Here is an 18,979-nt window from a genome sequence, read left to right as displayed (position 1 = left end):
AGTTCCTGGCGGAGAACGGTCTGTATTAAATCATTGCGCGATCTAGAATCGTCAGTGGCCCGGGCATGATCAACAATAGGAGATGTGGCCTCGATTTCACGGCGGACGATGCGCACAATGTTGTCGGTAGTAGCAGCGGCTGAAGCGAGACGGGCGTCTTCGCAGGTAGACATGGCAGCCGTGTTGGGAAGACGTGAAAATTGGGCAGTAATACGACGACTTTTCGCTTCTTCGAAGCGTCGGCATTCGTTACTGACGTCTTCCACTGTCGAAGAGTTGCGGAACACAAGGAGAGTGAAGGCACTATCCACGATTCCTTTGAGGATGTGCGCGACCTTTTCGACTTCCGGCATTTTGTCGTCAATCGTGCGGCAGAGGGCGAGCACATCCTGAATGTATGTCACGTATGGCTCGGTGCAGGACTGCAGTCTGCACGCGAGTTCTTTCTGCGCCGAACGACGACGTCCAATGGGCTTGCCAAAGAGGCCGATGAGTTTGTGTTTGCAAATATCCCAACTCGTGATTTCTTCCACATGGTTGGAAAACCAGACTTTGGCCGTGCCCTGAAGGTAAAATAGAATATTGGCCAACATGAGCGTCGGGTCCCAGTTGTATAGTGCACTGACCCGTTCGTATGGCTGAAGCCATTTTTCGACATTCTTGTCGTCGTTGCCGAAAAGGTGTCTGGGTCATGTGGAGTCGTCAGAACAACTGTGCGGTTCGCTACAGCTGGATGCGACGCTGTTGGCCGCTGCGCTGTCTGACGAGGCACGCTTGGGGAAGGTAGCGACGAATGCTCGTTCTCGTCGTGATCAGCCATCGTAGAGGCAGTCAAGGAATTCCCGCTTCGTAGAATCGTTGTGGATGTTGATTCTGGGAGGACCCGCACCTCCACCAAAATGTTATGGAGAAAAGGCGTCGGAGAAATATGTTTACTATCGAAAAAACAAGCAGGCATACAAGATGGAACCCAGTCTACACGGGAGCTCTGACATCGTCCTCTTCCTTATCGAGTTTCGAGTTATCCGCCGTGGCTCTACGTAGCAACATTATTTCCCGTCTACATTTATACCTCTATGGTACACCACGCAACGGTTGCTGTCAAACCATCGAGTTCAGAACGCAAAAACAAAAAGCGAGCATGCAGTGCCAACTAGCCCAGAAAAGATCGCTCTCTAAGTGAACCTGTTCAAAACACATTGTCCATTGGTAGTCGAATCTCCTTCTCACATTTGAGCCTAATCAAAAAACGTTCACCTACGTGTCAATGACAGCTAGGAATCAGTCTCTCATTGCACAGCAAATTGGCCCATAAGCAATAAGATGTAATCAGCCACTGGATGGCCCAATTATTGCAAGAACATGTCCGTGGTCAATACGCAACCACCTTCTTGAGCCTTTGTTATAGCCCCCTTTTTCCTGTGTAGCTTTCAGCGTGGTCATTGAGACCAGGGAAGAGAAAAAGCGCGCAACTCATACCACGAATTCTTGAAACTACACACCCTTTCTTGCCACGCGTATAGTTCCCGCCTGACTTGACAGCGTGCAACACCTCCTTCACGCTGCGCGGGGTCAATTTCATTGTCATAAATAAAATTCCATTATAAATATGAGAAATTATGTAAAACGTTCGTGTTTCCTATAAAAATAGGTATGCAAGAAGTTTTCATGTCAATCGAATTATCTAAGGTAAAGATAAAGTCAACATCAAAAATTTGATTGACGATATCTTGTTCATTAGTCGCATCGATGTCATTTTAGCCGCGGCGAAGTGTTTCAGCCTCGGCAGAAGGGATGTGTTCCCTAGCAACATCAACCTGTACAAGAGATTGTGTTGTGGCAAGTTGGTGCCTTAGTTTGCTAAAACGCTGTAACTGACGCAAAGTAAGAAACGTGAAAAAGAGAGCAGGAAAGAGACAGACGAGCGCCAAGAAAAAAAAAGGACAGAAAAAAGACAGACGAGCACCAAACCGCTCGTCTTTCTCTTTCATCTTAATTTTCTCAACCTCAATGGCGCAAGATTTTTATTTTAAAATGTGCGTTGTGTAGAAGAAGAAACTACCTTGTACAGGCACATGATTAATGTGTCATGCGCATAACTGGCATTCCCAGGTTCATGGGCTCGTTCGTATACTACAACTTGGTGTTTACCTCGACAACTGTGCCTGGCAATCCGTACCTAAACTACGCCATCTCGTCGGCTGGCGAGATCCCAGCTGCACTTCTCGGGCTGTGGGTGGCACGAAAATGGAGTCGTCGCCATTCTCAGGCGCTCTTCCTTCTGCTTGCAGCGCTCGCCATGACGCCGTTGCCCTTCTTACCCGAAGGTAAGGCTATATAAGGTTTGTAAGGTACCTCGAGAATGTCACTTTAAAGACGAATCGGTTGCTATCGTTACACGAAAGCGTCAAACGTGCAAGAGAGTCGACCTCTGTAGCAGCGACACGGCACCTAAATTTCCATTGGCTGCGAAGCCAGTTTAATTTGATTTGATTGATATGTGGAATGTAGTGTCCTGAAATCATAATATTGCAGCGAAATCTTGCTTGCATTCAAACAACGCGCCCATCACCTGCGCACGGGGACATACATGCGCTGTCTAGTGTTGCGCAGAGACGACGATGATGGCACGAGCACCCCGCTGGACCTGGCTGATGTGCGCCACGCGCTCGGGACTTCTCTTGAAGAGGAAGAAGAAGGCAGACATCTTTGATGTTTGACTATCACGTTCTACGACCATAGTCTTTCGGAGTTGTGGGCACAAGGTCACCCATTATAAATACGTTTTCTTACACCCCCGAGTCCTTCAACATCGTTACATTTCTGGTGGACGTGCTGAGTAATGAATCAAAGCCCTTAGAACGCAAGACGGCGTAGCCCCGACCACCAGCGAGTTGATCCTGTGGAGCTGACACCTGTGTATCAGAGGACCAGTCACCGTCTTCGAGGTGATTCACCAGAATTCAGTCCACTCCACTTCACGCCAAGGGGAACTCAGTCAATAATGGACGCCACCATCATGACAAGGCAGGTAACACCGGCACACGTGGCGATCAATCAGCCTCACCAGCCACCAGTATTTCATGGTGACTCGTATGAAGACGTAGAAGATTGGCTGAACCTTTTTGAGAGAGTGGGAAGTTTGAATGGTTGGACGAGAGAGAAAAACTCCGCCGCGTGTACTTTGCTTTGGAGGACTTTGCACAGGCGTGGTATGAGAACCACTTAGCTACAGAACAGATTTATTCAAGTATTCGTTTTTGGTTCGGAGCATCGATCACTGGAATCAATTACCTCAATGCATAGTCGAACATTGCAATTTACAAAGGTTAGAAAAGGCTTTGTCAGAATATTTGTAACCAAATCTCTTGTTCCTTGTCGGTTGAATATGTTCAATGTACTATATCAATATGTTCAATATGTACTATATTACTTCAAATCTTTTTTCTCTTTTTGGTGACGCGTACGAGATGTATTCGAACATGTTTCTTTTATCCGTGACCTATGCGGGATGTATTCTGATATAGTTTTGCGTTTTTGTTTTTGTTATTTCCATATAGTGTGTGTCTTGAGCGTACAGTGTGAAACTTGTTTACACATATGTTCTTTGTACGTGCCAGATATGTAACCCCAACTCCTGTCTTGGCCCTTGGGCTGACAGTATGAATAAATAAACAAAATAAAAAAATGTAACCTCCTTTACGACCTGGGATGAATTTCGGCGACAAGGTCTGCCTATTTATGCCAGCACGGATCTCAAAGAAAAGGTGCAGGCTGCGCTTGAAACCAGAAACCAACTCACCAACAAATGTGTCGTAATGTACATTGAGCACATCATCCGCCTGTTCAAGCACGCAGATTCCCATATGACTGAAGATAAGAAGCTGTGCCACCTCATGCATGGGGTAAAGCAACAGCTATTCGCTGTTCTTGTCCGCAACCCACCACGAACAGTTGCGGAGTTTCATACGGAAGCGACAGCCATTGAGAAAACGCTAGAACAGCGGGCTCGACAGTACAATCGGGACATAATGTACGCACCTGCCAATATCCAATGTCTTCTCTGGAGGCCAGTGAAGTCACATGGACGCCCTGCGAGAACTCATCAGGTCGGTGATCAGGGAAGAGCTCAGCAAGTTGCAAGCACCTCACACTACAGCAACACTGTGTGTCGTCGACGTAGTACGAGATGAACGGAGGCAGATAATACGTGAGCCGGAGCGTGAACTACAGCTGATCCAATGCATCCCAACGTACTCTGAAATACTCACACAACCCGCAGCACACACCAATGCAGCAGTTGCGATGGCTGATCCTTACCCACAGACGGCACGCAGCGCACCTCCTCCACTGGAACCAATGGCTACCCACCTGCCACGAGCCCGTAGTGTAGCTCGCTACGTGGATCAAAGGCCCCGGAAAAGTGACATCTGGCGTGACCGTGAGAGCAGGCCTTTGTATTTCCATTGCGAGGAAGCAGGTCACCTATATAGGTTCTGCCCTTACCGACAGGCAGGATTAAGGGGCTTTCCGTTGTACGCACCATGTCCTCGAAACAGTGAACGGCCAGCGGAGATCGAAGAGTACCTGTCCACATCACGTACCAGAGCCCACTCACTCCACGCCAACATCAGCCAAGATTGCCGTCACCCAGGCGTTACCGATCCTCAAGCCCACGTGCTTCTTCCGCCCGGCCTGAGCACCGTTCTACAAGCCCACACCCGGAAAACTGAAGCAAGTGACCTGTGGAGGTGAAGCCGCTGATAACTACAGTTGCGAAGATCCTCCATCACGGTTTCAAGGTGATGATGCTTTGTTTACAGAGAATAAGCGTAGCAGTGCGAAGATTACTTCATATTTGCGGTTGGAAATAGAGAGATACGAGCTGATTGCTTTAGTTTACACTGGCACTGATTATTCGGTAAGGAGTCACAAATCAGCAGAGAAACTGAAAAAGGTTGTGACGAAATGGAGTGGGGCACAGATACGCACGGCAGGTGGTCACACTACTACGCCGCTTGGCAGATGCACCTCAAGGCTCGAGATAAGAGGCTTTACTTACGCTGCTGACTTCATCGTACTGACGGACTGTTCAAGGGAGCATATACTAGGTATAGATTTTCTGCAAGCCAATGGAGCCATAATTAAGCTGCGTAGATCCAGTGTAACGTTTTCGACGGAACAAGCTATGTCGGTAAAGGAATCGGAAAAGCGACGTCTTACTGCTCTGCGCGTTGTTGATGATGACGTCACAGTGCCACCACGCTGTAGTGTAATGGTGCTTGTCGAAAATAAGGCATTTTGTGACCATGAAGGAATAGCGGATGGAAATGTAGGGCTCTTTTTAAACAAAGGAATTCGCGTGGCGAGGGGTGTTGTTAACTTAACGAATCGCCGCTCAATTGTACTGCTTACGAATTTTGGGAATAAATGTCAGCACTTCGCGCATGGTATGGCTATCGCCTATTTCCACGAGTTCAGCATGGTGACCGAACTATGCCGTTTAGCGACAACGCCAACCACTCCACAAGAGACCTGCAACGTCGACGCATCAGCTAACGTCAACCATAGGCTCCCATATTATCAAAAGAAACGATTGTTTTCCCCTATAAAAGAATTTTCGGACTGCTTTTCAACGTCCTCCAGGATGTGACGCACGGCTATTGCAAAACACAGGAACATGACAGAAGAAGCCACGAGACCGATTTACCAGCACCCATATCGAGTATCGCAAAAGGAAAGAGACGTCATCAAGAAACAAGTGAAGAAGATGCTTTCAGATGACGTGACCCAGCCTTCCAGCAGTCCATGGGCGTTTCCCGTAGTGCTTGTTAAAAAGAAAGATAACAGCCTTCGATTCTTCGTCGGCTATCGGAAATTGAACAGCGTAACCAAACGAGATGTATACCCTCTGCCACGTATCGATGACACACTCGGTCGACAACAGAGGGCAAAATACTTCTCCTCCCTTGATCTCAAGAGCGGATATTGGCAAATTGAGGTGGATGAGCGCGACCGTGAAAAGATGGCATTCATAACCGCTGGCGGCCTCTGCGAATTTAAAGCGCTTCCATTCGGCCTGTGTACAGCGCCAGCGACGTTTCAGAGAATGATGGACGCTGTCCTCGCTGGACTGAAATGGTAGTCTTGCTTGGTGTACTTGGATGACGCTGTCGTATTTTCCGCTACATTCGACCAACATCTAGAGCGACTCCGCACAGTATTAGAATCTATTCGTTCAGCAGCCTTGACCATCAAGCCAGGAAAGTGCCGCTTCGGTTTTGAAGAGCTTCGATTCCTCGGAAACGTCATCAGCTCCGAATGCGTTCGTCCAGATCCCGAAAAGACAGCTGCTATCGCGAAGTTCGCGAATCCTAAATACAAGAAGTCAGTACGTCGTTTCCTGGGTTTATGCGCGTACTATCGGCGATTTGTGGAAACTTTTTCGAACATTGCTGAACCCTTTACTAATCTAACAAAAAACGACGTGCCCTTTATGTGGTAAAGTGAGCAACACGAAGCATTTGATGAGTTAAGAACACACCTGCAAGCCTCTCCAATCCTCGCCCACTTCAATGAGACTGCCCAAACTAAAGTTCATACTGGTGCGAGTTACGTCGGCCTCGAAGCCGACGTAACTCGCACCAGTGTGAACTTAAGTGTGAAATGGTTCAGTGTGAAACGGCCACGAAAAAGTGCTAGCGTATGCCAGCAGCAAGCTTTCGAAAGCTGAGACAAATTACTCTGCGACCGAAAAAAAGTGTCTCGCGGTCATCTGGGCTATAAGTAAATTTCGACCGTACCTCTATGGTAGACCATTCCGAGCAGTCAGTAACCACCATTGCCTGTGCTGGCTAGCGAATCAAAAGGATCCCTCTGGATGACTAGCAAGATGGAGCCTTAGGCTACAAGAGTACGAAATTACTGCGGTATACAAATCTGGGAAAAAACACAGCGATGCCGACTGCCTATCACGCGCACCAGTGGTGACAAGTGAGCCGGAGGTAGAAGACTTCCCGTTTCTAGGCGTCGTCCAGGAATCCGAAATCGCTCATCGACAACAAAATGACCCCGATTTGCGGCCGCTTATACAGCGTCTCCAAGGACTCAACATTAAAGTCCCGCGCACTTTATCCAGAGGGCTCCCTTCGTTCTGTCTTCAAGAAGGGGTCCTTTACAAGAGGAACTTCGAGCCTCATGGTGACAAGTACTCACTCGTTGTACCTGCACATTTACGAAACGAGATTTTGCACAAATGCCATGATGAGCCAACATCTGGACGTATGGGTGTCAGCCGTACATTCACCAGAATTCATCTAAAATACTACTGGCCAAAACTGTTAGCATCAGTTTAGCACTATGTGAAAACTTGCCGTGAGTGTCAAAGACGCAAAACTCCATTCGTGAAACCTGCAGACCTCCTCCAGCCAATAGAACCACCGGATGCTCCATTCCAACAAGTGGATAGTTGTAGCCACGGACTATCTCGCTCGTTACGCTGAGACTCACTCACTGTATAGTGCAACAGCTCTTGAAGTTGCCAAGTTCTTCATCAACAACATAGTCCTCAACCATGGTACAGCCAGCGTCGTAATTACAGATCGTGGCACAGCTTTTACTGCTGACCTAACGAAATGTCTGATGCGAATGACCCATTCAGACCAGAGAAGAACTACGACATACCATCCTGAATTAAATTGCCTAACGGAGCGCCTCAACAGAACTCTGACTGATATGCTTTCAGTGTATGTTGACGTCGAACATATATTGTCCTACATCACGTTCACATATAATACAGCCGTTCAAGAAACAACGCGAGTGACATCATTTGAATTTGTACGGGGCTGAACAGTCACCACTTCACTGGATGCCTTGTTACCACTGAATGGTGAGAGCAGCAATCCACCCGACCTAGACGACTTCTTGCAAAGAGCCGAGGAAGCACGACAGATGGCGAGATACAGAATACGCCACCAAAAGCGTATCGACTCCTACCGGTACAATAAGCATCGTACCGAAGTGCATTATCAACCAGGTGACAAAGTATGAATATGGACCCCAGTGCGTTGCCGTGGACTTTCTTAAAAACTTCTTAGCCGATACTTCAGGCTTTACGAAGTGCTCCATTGTGTAAGCGATGTAACGTACCAAGTCAGATCCGCTATACACGGGAGCTCAAAACGCCACAACCCTACAGAGGTTGTACATGTAGTCCGGATGAAGCCTTACTATGAAAGATCATCGGAAAACCAGTGACGCCTACCACGAATCTATTCATTGCCTGACGCATTGGGACGATGCGTATGAGGAGGGGGATTATGCCGCGACATCTTTCCTGCATTCAAACAACGCACCCATCACCGCGCGCACAGGGACATACATGCGCGCCGTCTAGTGTTGCGCAGAGATGACGATGATGGCACGAGCACCCAGCTGGACCCGGCTGATGTGCGCAACGTGCTCGGGACTTCTCTCTTGAAGAAAAAGAAGGCGGACATCATTGGTGTTCGGCTGTCACGTTCTACGACCATAGTCTCTTTGAGTTGTGGGCACAGGTTCGCCCTTTAATAAATACGTTTTATTACACCCCCGAGTTCTTCAACATCGTTAACAATATGATTATGAGAGACGCCGTAGTGAAGGACTCCGGAAATATTGACCACCTTGGGTTTCTTAACGTCCACCCAAATCTTACTGCACAGGCCTTCAGCATTTTCACCTTTGTCGAAAATGCAGCCGCTGTAGCCGGGGTTCCATCCCGCGACCTGTGAGTCAGCAGCCGAGTACATTAGCCACTAGACCACCACGACGGGGAAACGGGGAAAGCCAGTGGGAAGGTTCAAGGTACCCCCCCCCTACTAAACTACAGTAGGAGGCAGATCTTGCATCCCCCCCTCTTTTTAAGGTGACTACTCTATGCGCATACTCAGCAATATTGTCGCATCGATTGCAATAATATAACAAGACATAATTTATATATAGTAGGATATAAAAATATCAGAAATATTATTCGAATAGAGGGATAGTAATAATAATTGTTGAGCTTTTACGTTCTAAAACCACAATTAGAATATGAGGAATGTCGTAGAGGAGGGTCCTTGATCGATTTCGACCAACCGGAGTTCTTTACACATGCGTTTACAGCCCAGCCGCGGTGGTCTAGTGGCTAGTGTACTCGGCCGCTGACCCGCAGGTCGCGGGATCGAATTCCGGCTGCGGCGGCTGTATTTTCGATGAAGGCGAAAATGCTGTATACCCGTGTGCACAGATTTCGGTGCACTTTAAAGAACCCCAGGAGGTCAGAATTTCCGGCGCCCTTCGCTACGGCGTCTCTCATAATGGTATGATGGTTTTGGGACGTAGTACCCCACATTATGAACACACATTTACCACAAAGCATACAGGTGGCCACAGTGACAGGGAAATGTTGCGGTGGATGGACGGCATGCTGGCTAATGTTTTTTTGTTTGTTTGTTTGCATGTATGAACGTTTTGAACACAGAAAACAACAGGTGCGGGCAAGCGGAACTTCATGGGCTTTGTGCGTTGCTCGATCAATCCGTTGTCACAACATTCACATCCTGAACGAGGCATTTTCATGTAAGCGATCCTTTAACCGACCACACTTTTCATTCATATCATAAAAAACAAATTTCCTTCACGATTTGTGGTGTAGAGCAGTGCACTGTGAGCGAAAACGTTAGACAGACAGACTAATATCACGCTACCAGTACCGATTCTATGGGTCCGTTGACAATGGTGCCATCTAATATATCCAAGCAGAGTGTACTCGGGAGACCAAAGAGACTGCGACTGCTGGGGCGTGCGCAGTGCCACCGCGGGAATGTTTTTAAACCGTGCGGCAGCACCACGCCACACGTTCCACTATGCACGCGTGCCGAGAGTGCGCTTGTTGCGTTCTTCACTGAGCCCGTTTTGTTTGCACTCGTGTTCGCGTCGTTGTGACGACGTGCCGGTGCCAGCCCTGACAACATTACGGCGAAAATGTAACGTAAAAAAGACGATGACCACAAAGTGAACACCGCAAGCACTCACTCCCAACTGAAAGCTTCTACTTGAACTGAAAATATATAACATCAAAACCTTCACGCTCTACTAAATCTCGCGCAGGCGCATCATGAGCGGAGCAAAAGGCAAGAAAACAAAACAAGAACAAGCCTCCTGCACCCCCTCCTCTCTGGTCTACACTGTCTCCTTGAGTGGTATTACTTCCTTTTCTGATAAGGCTGAAGAAGGATTGCTAACACACATAGAAACCCCCACCTTAATATGGAAAGCCACGGCAAGTTCCCCGTGCCGTGCGATCGTGGTGTCTAAACAAGATCTCTGTCGCCGAGAATCGTCCATTGCACTGCCTCACTGCGCAGTGCATGGCAAGGTGCGTTAGGGGTTACCCCTACAAGGAAGACTGATGCTCTCTAAGACGTATGTTTAAACGTCCGCCTGTCTGGCTGACGCACACGACTACATGACAGAGGGATGCAATAGACGACGTTGGCCCTACATGACACGAACCTAACCTTGTGACTAATGGAGCAACCACACGTCCCGACGTTATCAAGCTTCTTGCTGACCCTTTATCATAGTCTGCCTAGCTTGTTATTAGCCGAATGTTCAATTTTCTGAAATGCATTTATGAATGTGATGCTAGCACAATGGTTGTACATCTAATCAAATGCCTGCACGCACTTCGAAAGACTGTTAAAATCGACAAAAGCCTTTTTTGCGCAACATAAAGTTGCTCCTTTGAGGAGTAACCATGAGAGCGGGTTTACTCTTTCGCAGTTACTCCCAAAATGGAGCAATGGGTGCATCAGGTTAGTTACTCTTCTAAAGGAGCAACTTCCATACCTCTAGTCCTTCTTCACTTATTCGAGTGTAAAGTTACTGACAATTTCATACATTAATTGACTGTCAGCGCTCTTTCGGGCTCATACTGTCTCTTCCTTTACCGTCGTCACGTGTTTCTACAATACGACCCCATTCCTCATTCACGCAAACTCTACTATGCCTTTGTTTTCACCTCGGCAAACACAATAACCGAAGTAATGTGTAAATAAGTGAGTGAATTCGAGCGGGAAAACGTTAGGAGTCGTGAGTTTGCGGTCCTCTTCACGCACAAATGTTTAGTGCCTTATCACTGGGCTGAAGTACATTCTCCTGAAAAAGAAACCAAAGTGCTCCGCTTGATGATGTCATTGTATACTTGTGCCGACTTTTGACTTTGTTGTTATTTTGTTTAAGCTGCTCATAAGTTGTACGTCAAATATTTTATTTCATCTTCACTCCCGACTCTTGCCTATTCACTGCGTGCGCTTGAGTACGGTAGGACCAACCAGTTCATCCTACTCCTTCCAAAACTTCACATCGATGGCACATGGTATGCACCGGTGACAGGAAGTCGCAGACATGAAACATCTGGGAAATCGAGGTTACCCCCCCCCCCCCCCACCTATAGAAAGAAAATCAAAATGTGCGCACTCCAAAACTTTCCAGTTGATCTGTCCAATTTCTTTTCATCCCGGTAATCTCAATTTCATTATGATGAAATTCATGTTACTGTTCGGAGAACGATGCCACACAAATAATAGTAGAAGGCGTGGTTTACTGTGGCATGATACTCCGTGAGAACTTGGTATTAGTTGTAAAATCACTCATGGAACATAATTCTTGTTATCCTATAACGCAAAGAGAAAAAATGGGACTTGGAATTTTCGCGCGACAACTTATGCGCAGCTTGAATTTACTTGTTGTCGCAAAAGATATAAATAAACAGCGGAGCTGTTGACATCAGCGCGCCTTTCCTCCGGTTTCATCAACGCTCGGCGCACCCTTTCTTCTCTCTCAGCAGCTTCTCCACAGGATTCTTCGAGCGCCATTTCTCTTCTCCTCTCTACCCTATTTCACTCTTTTCCTTCTCTACCAAGTTCAACTAGGTACATCATACTTCCTTTTCACCCACTTAGCTTTCCCTATGATCTTCCTCTCATTGTTCGTCGCTCTAGTAGCTGGGTTACCAAGACAGGACGACGGTCCTCTTTGCTTTTAATGGTGCAATTAAACACTGTAAGTTACGCAGCTCACAGAAAAGGTCATTTGAAATGACCTTGATGTTTCCGAAATTTATGAACACGGCCGCTTCGGATTGCAGGCAGCCCGAGCTGGTTGGAGATTGGTTCCAACGTGCTCGTGCGCTTCCTGGTTCTGAGTGCGGGTTTCATCAAGTGGATCATGGCACCCGAGATATTCCCGACATCAGCTCGCAGCTTTGGCTTCGCCTGTGTCCTCACCTGCTCGCGATGCGGTGCCATGGTGGCACCTTTCCTCCGGGATCTGGTAAGAACTGTTTCTGTGCTCTTTCCAAAGTCTCTCAGTACATGATCAGCGCTGCTCACTCACATCCTGTCCCTTACAAAAGAAAATTGCCACCTTACTGCAGACATCTCACATGTCACCTGATAGGCACATTACATGAAACCAGGTGCCAGAAACTCTGTCACCCCATGTCTCCCTTCACTGCACTGATACGAACAGTTGGGTAAGTAGTTTCTCTGAAACATACGTTCAACGTGCAGAGTGAAACACAAGAGTCGTACGGCACAACCATTGACAGTGGCGTACCAACTCTTTCGCGAGTGGGGGGGAGCTAACATCCCTCACTCACTCGTCATCCTGAATATATATATATATATATATATATATATATTGTAGAGAAGCCGCCGAACACTGAAGTGGGTAAAACTCTCAAGTGTTCTCTAGTGGGTCTACCCGAAAAAGGACGCCGCTCGCGCTTGGAGTCCGTGCTTGGCCGTTACTGTCGCCATTGTGTATACTCGCTGTCTGCCCGCTAGTAAACGCCATAACAAATTGGTGGAGAAGCTGTTGTGCAACCACAACAGCTTCCGGCCCCTGCGCCCCCAAGTTACGCCCAAGTGGTCGCTAGGCCGCCTCCAGTCGTTCAACCGCCCGTCCCACTGACTTACGCCGAAGCTGCCGCACGACCTCCATCCTTTACAGCGGCTATGCCGGCTACGTATGTTGACGTGACCTCGCAGACTCAGCTCCAGCACCCCCTGCAGCCTTTCCAGCCACAGTTCCGTCCATCGGCTCTTACGTCATGGACAAGACCTACCCCAGCGAACCGATGGCGCACACCCGACAACCGGCCCATCTGCTTTGCCTGCGGTTACGCTGGTCACGTAGCCCGTTATTGCCATCGTGTACAGCCGGCTCCCATTTCTTCGCCTATAGCTGGCCACCTCAGCCGTCCCTATCACGACGAAGCACCGTCTATGCCACCGCCGTCTCGCCCAGGTTCATCTCCTCGAAGGTCGCCGTCTCCACGACGTCGTTCCTTGTCCCCCATGAGGCCAAGTTCGGCTAATCATGAGCGGGAAAACTAGTCGTCGCAGTCCCCGAGGCAAGGACTGCGATGCTATTGCGATATGAAAGCCCTCAGAGCCGCCCATCTAATGTCATAGACGTGCTTGTGGACGGTGTTCATGCATCTGCTCTTATTGACACTGGAGCTGCAGTATCCGTTATGGACGAAAACTTTTGCCGCTTGCTTCGAAAAGTGACGACGCCGATTTCTGGGTTGTCCCTTCGTACTGCCGGTTCACATCGTATCCATCCTTCAGCAGAGTGCACAGCTCGCGTTGTCGTTCAGGACGTTCTGTATGTCGGCCAATTCATCATCATTCCTGCATGCTCTCATGACGTCATCCTGGGGTGGGATTTTCTTTCCCGCAACGACGCCGTCATCCATTGTGCCAATGCCGAAATTGAACTCTCACCCTTCTCGCATTTGACGCCGGAAGACAGTCCCTCAAAATTGAGTAAGATTCTCGTGAAAGACGACACCTTAGTGCCTCCAAGCTCAGCGATGGGTGTACATGTCTACTGCGCTGGACTCTCCGACACAATTGCGCTCGTTTCGCCATCCGACCGTGCTTGCCGACGGAAAGGGTTGCTAGTACCTTTCGCGACCGTGCAAATCACCCAGAGCAACGCCGCTATTTTTGTGACCAACCCATCCCCGTACACTGTTACCTTGGTTCGAGGGGAATGTCTCGGCAGAGTGGAACCAGTGGATAACGCACAAGTCCTGGACGTACCTGATGACTCGCGTTGTCCCAGTTCGTGTACTGTCAGCGCTGTTTCCACTTATGATTCATCATCTCCTGATGTATTCGGCCCCTACATTGATGACAATCTTACGTCGGTACAGCGTTCCCAGCTTCTGGACCTGCTGCGAGAATATCATTGTTCTTTCGATGTCGGGCGAAGTTCTCTCGGTCGCGCGTCCGCTGTTACACATCGTATCGACACTGGTGCCCATCCACCTTTACGGCAACGTCCCTACCGCGTGTCGCCTGCTGAACGTCGGGAAATTAACGAGCAGGTTGATGATATGCTCAGACGCGACGTTATTCGGCCCTCGGACAGTCCCTGGGCGTCTCCTGTTGTTCTTGTCGCGAAGAAAGATGGTTCTGTGCGGTTCTGTGTGGACTACAGACGGCTCAATAAGATCACGCGCAAGGATGTTTACCCACTGCCGCGCATCGATGACGCAATTGACAGCCTTCACGGAGCCGAATTTTTTTCTTCTCTCGATCTGCGCTCGGGGTACTGGCAAGTACCCATGGCTGATGACGCTCGACCGAAGACTGCGTTCATCACACCCGACGGCTTGTACGAATTCAACGTCATGCCGTTTGGTCTATGTAATGCTCCTGCGACCTTTGAGCGCATGATGGACACCGTGCTGCGCAACTTGAAATGGCACACGTGCTTGTGTTACCTCGATGACGTTGTTGTGTTCGCCCCAGATTTCTCCACGCATCTCCAACGTCTGAAAGAAGTTTTCGCACGTGTGAGCAATGCCGGCTTGCAACTAAATCTGCAGAAGTGCCGCTTTGCAGCACGGCAACTGACCATCCTAGGGTACGTCGTGTCTAAGGATGGCATTCTTCCTGACCCAGCCAAGCTTCGGGCCGTGGCTGAATTCCCCAAACCTGCGTCCGTCAAAGAACTGCGTAGTTTCGTTGGCCTGTGCTCATACTTCCGACGCTTCATACGAAACTTTGCTACGATTATATCACCGCTGACGAAGCTCCTTGGAAGTAACGGGCCCCTCAATTCGTGGTCGTCTGAGTGCGACGACGCGTTCGCGAAGCTCCGCCATTTGCTGACGTCTCCTCCCATTCTACGCCACTACGACCCTACGGCCCCGACGGAGGTGCACACAGACGCCAGTGGTGTAGGCCTCGGCGCTGTCCTGGCGCAGCGCAAACCCGGATTCCCTGAATATGTCGTAGCATATGCAAGCCGTACGCTCACGAGAGCCGAGACAAACTACACCGTCACGGAGAAAGAGTGCCTGGCGATCGTCTGGGCCCTTACAAAGTTTCGACCTTATTTGTATGGTCGCCCATTCGATGTCGTCACCGACCATCATGCACTATGCTGGCTTTCATCATTGAAGGATCCCTCAGGCCGTCTCGCCCGTTGGGCTCTTCGCTTACAAGACTACGACATCCGCGTGCTTTACCGCAACGGACGCCAGCATGCTGACGCCGACGCCCTCTCGCGCTCCCCTCTGCCTGAAGGTGATGTGCTCTGCTCAGTATCCTCGACTGCAGTTTCTGCCATTGATGTTGACATCATCGCTACCGAACAGCGAAAGGATAATTCGATCGGCCCGCTCATCGACTTGCTCGCTGATCCTTCCGCAACGCCATCCACGCGTGCCTTGCGTCGTCAAGCTCGCCATTTCGCCATCCGTGACGGCCTTCTACACCGACGCAATTACGACGCCGATGGCCGGCAGTGGTTACTCGTGATACCCCGCAGTCTGCGGTCAGAGATCTGTGAATCCTTCCACTCTGATCCGCAATGCGCGCACTCTGGGGTATTCAAAACCTACCGTCGCATTCGACAACGCTACTTCTGGCGCGGGATGTACCGCTACGTGCAGCAGTTCGTTCGCTCCTGCCTCGCTTGCCAACGCCGCAAACCGTCAGCACACATGTCGCCAGCCAGTCTTCAACCGTTACCTTGCCCTGAGCGTCCGTTTGGGCGCATAGGTATCGATTTGTATGGGCCGCTTCCTCTGACGTCGGCTGGTAACCGCTGGGCCATCGTCGCCGTAGATCATTTAACGCGATACGCCGAAACCGCTGCTATCCCTGCGGCTACAGCGCGTGATGTTGCGTCCTTCCTACTGCAACGATTTATACTGCGCCATGGTCCACCTCAGGAGCTTCTCAGCGATCGAGGCCGTGTCTTCTTGTCAGAAGTCGTCGAAGCCATTCTCATGGAGTGCCATTCTGTCCACCGCAAAACAACTGCTTACCACCCGCAGACGAATGGCCTGACCGAACGCTTTAACCGCACCCTCGGCGACATGCTTTCGATGTACGTCGCCGCCAACCATACGAATTGGGATACTATACTGCCCTTCGTCACCTATGCCTACAACACCGCCCCTCAGAGCACGACCGGTTTTTCACCTTTCTTCTTGCTGTACGGAAGGCACCCGTCACACACCATCGACACTATACTCCCGTACACGCCGGATCCATCTGAGTGTGCACCTATTTCCGAGACAGCCAGGCTTGCTGAAGAGTGTCGCGAGCTGGCCAAGACATTTACGACGCATGAGCAAGAGCGGCAGAAGAGTATTCGAGATGGCTCCGCCGCTTCTGAACCTACGTTCCTTCCTGGTTCCCTTGTATGGCTCTCAATCCCGACCTCTGTAGCTGGCCTTTCTTCCAAACTACTTCCGAAATATGAAGGTCCCTTCCGTGTGATCGAGCGCACATCTCCGGTCAACTATCTTATCGAGCCAATTGAACAATCTTCGGACATGCGCCGCCGCGGGCGCGACATAGTCAACGTGGAGCGCCTGAAGGCTTACTATGACCCAATCGTAGTGACAAGCTGCTAGGTCGCCAGGCGGCTCCCTTTTCGACCCCGGGGTGATTGTAGAGAAGCCGCCGAACACTGAAGTGGGTAAAACTCTCAAGTGTTCTCTAGTGGGTCTACCCGAAAAAGGACGCCGCTCGCGCTTGGAGTCCGTGCTTGGCCGTTACTGTCGCCATTGTGTATACTCGCTGTCTGCCCGCTAGTAAACGCCATAACAATATATATATATATATATATATATATATATATATATATATATATATATATATATATATATATATATATATATATATATATATATATATATATATATATATATATATATATATATATATATATATATATATATATATATATATATATATATATAAAGAAGTGTATACCTAAGGGCTCGTTTCTCGTTTTTCCGTGTTTTGACACAATAATAATGAGCTCTAATAGACAATAATACCAAGGAATGTACAGGGGAATTTATTAGAACTAATGTAATGTAAACAGAACAAAGAAACGTTGTTGAAAAAATAACTTGCCGTGAGCAGCAATCGAACCTACGACCTTCGAATAACGCGTTCAAATTTAACGCGTTATTCACAAAACACATGGCTACATTTTTTGGTTGGTGTACGCAAAAAATGACACCACGAACGTCGCGGTTGTTCACAATTTATTTGCTACAACCAGTTAGCTTCTACATTCCTGTTGCTCACCTCATCATCTTTTCCCATTGGCAATATGGTTCAGTACATACCGCGACACAGCCTCAATGCTACATGGACTAACATGATGTCATAGCCAGGTTTTTATTTCAGAATATCAGGTTTCTCCACCCACTTGAATGTTCTGTGAATGATGTGCGACAAATTATTGGTGCTTCAGCTCTCTTTTCCTCCGCTTGAGTAATTGTTTGCAGGAAATATTCTGTTTGGCTATGTTTACAATATTCTAGTGAAAGGCATATTTGAATGAAATGCAATTTTTTGGACGCCAATCAAATCATAAATCTCATTCACTGACGCATATTTTTGCTTACTCTAAGGTAAACCTTCTTTCTCATCACTCAATATCTCAGTTTCTTCTGCGGAACTTGAATTTCCCCATTTCATATTTTGCTAGCTAGCGCAGAGTGCCAAATGCAGTAAAACATGGGCAGCATCTATGGCATTCTCTCTATGATCAGTTGAGCCATGCACAACGTCTCCTTCTAAGACACATTTGCAGCTAGCAGTTATTTTGGGGCATAATAGTATCAGTGAATTCAAATCATTCGTAACTTCTGCAATTCATGAATTTTAAGGTTCTTGCAAAGAAACCTTGCTGAAAATGTAAATATGCTGAAATGTGTGAAACTTCAGAAGAGACAAAATCTGTTCACTCCTCAGTAGGCAGAGAGAACACTTGTGTTCGCTTTAAGTCTGACTACATAAACAAGAACAGCCACAGCATAGGGTGATACGCTGTGCAAGACCATTCTATTGGCACAAGGCATGGCCTTGGCTTTAACTAGCTCTCCTAGGGACAACTTGTGATACCATTTGTTATGTCTTCTTTTTTGGCTGGCAAGTTAACCAGTATAGACTATTTTGTAAAATTTGCCATATTATCCAGAATTCTGACTGCTATGAAAGTACTTCAACTTCAGCATTTTATTTTTTGTACGCATGTCCTTCTATTCTAAATGTTTATGTAATGTGTGCCTTCACATTATGCGTACACATGGTCATGGCACCGATTGACAACACTTAAATGAGCACCAGAATGTGTGTGGGCGGCCACAGGGGCGTAGGCATTTTTTTTAATTTTTTTGTGGGCAGGAAATTGAAGAAGGCGCACCAACCGCTATGATCTTAAGTGGGGCCCAGTCCATGGATGTGCACGAGCGTCATTTTGCACTCTGTATACTACGGGGGGGGGGGGAATATTCGAAAAAAAGAGGAGGGTGTGAGCCCGGTGTTCCGACCCTGCCTTTGCCACTGGGCTGCATTAACGTTGTATGCCTTGCTCTACTAAGCATAAGATGTGTATGCATAGC

The 18,979-nt window shown here is 48.3% G+C and overlaps 1 protein-coding gene across 7 annotated transcripts in view; it reads left to right on the top strand.

The window, feature by feature from the left end:
* Positions 1-18,979, top strand: part of LOC119160822 (organic cation transporter protein) — a 314,044-nt gene that overhangs the window by 277,144 nt on the left and 17,921 nt on the right. For all 7 annotated transcript variants that reach the window (XM_037413072.2, XM_075880783.1, XM_075880781.1 and 4 more), the window contains 2 exons: positions 2,113-2,327; positions 12,173-12,357. In XM_037413072.2, the coding sequence (XP_037268969.1) occupies positions 2,113-2,327; positions 12,173-12,357 (400 nt within the window). The remainder of the gene's footprint in view (positions 1-2,112; positions 2,328-12,172; positions 12,358-18,979) is intronic.

This window comes from Rhipicephalus microplus, chromosome X, assembly GCF_043290135.1.
Source record: "Rhipicephalus microplus isolate Deutch F79 chromosome X, USDA_Rmic, whole genome shotgun sequence".
Classification (NCBI taxonomy): Eukaryota; Metazoa; Arthropoda; class Arachnida; order Ixodida; family Ixodidae; genus Rhipicephalus; species Rhipicephalus microplus.
This window is presented reverse-complemented; position numbering and strand designations above follow the sequence as displayed.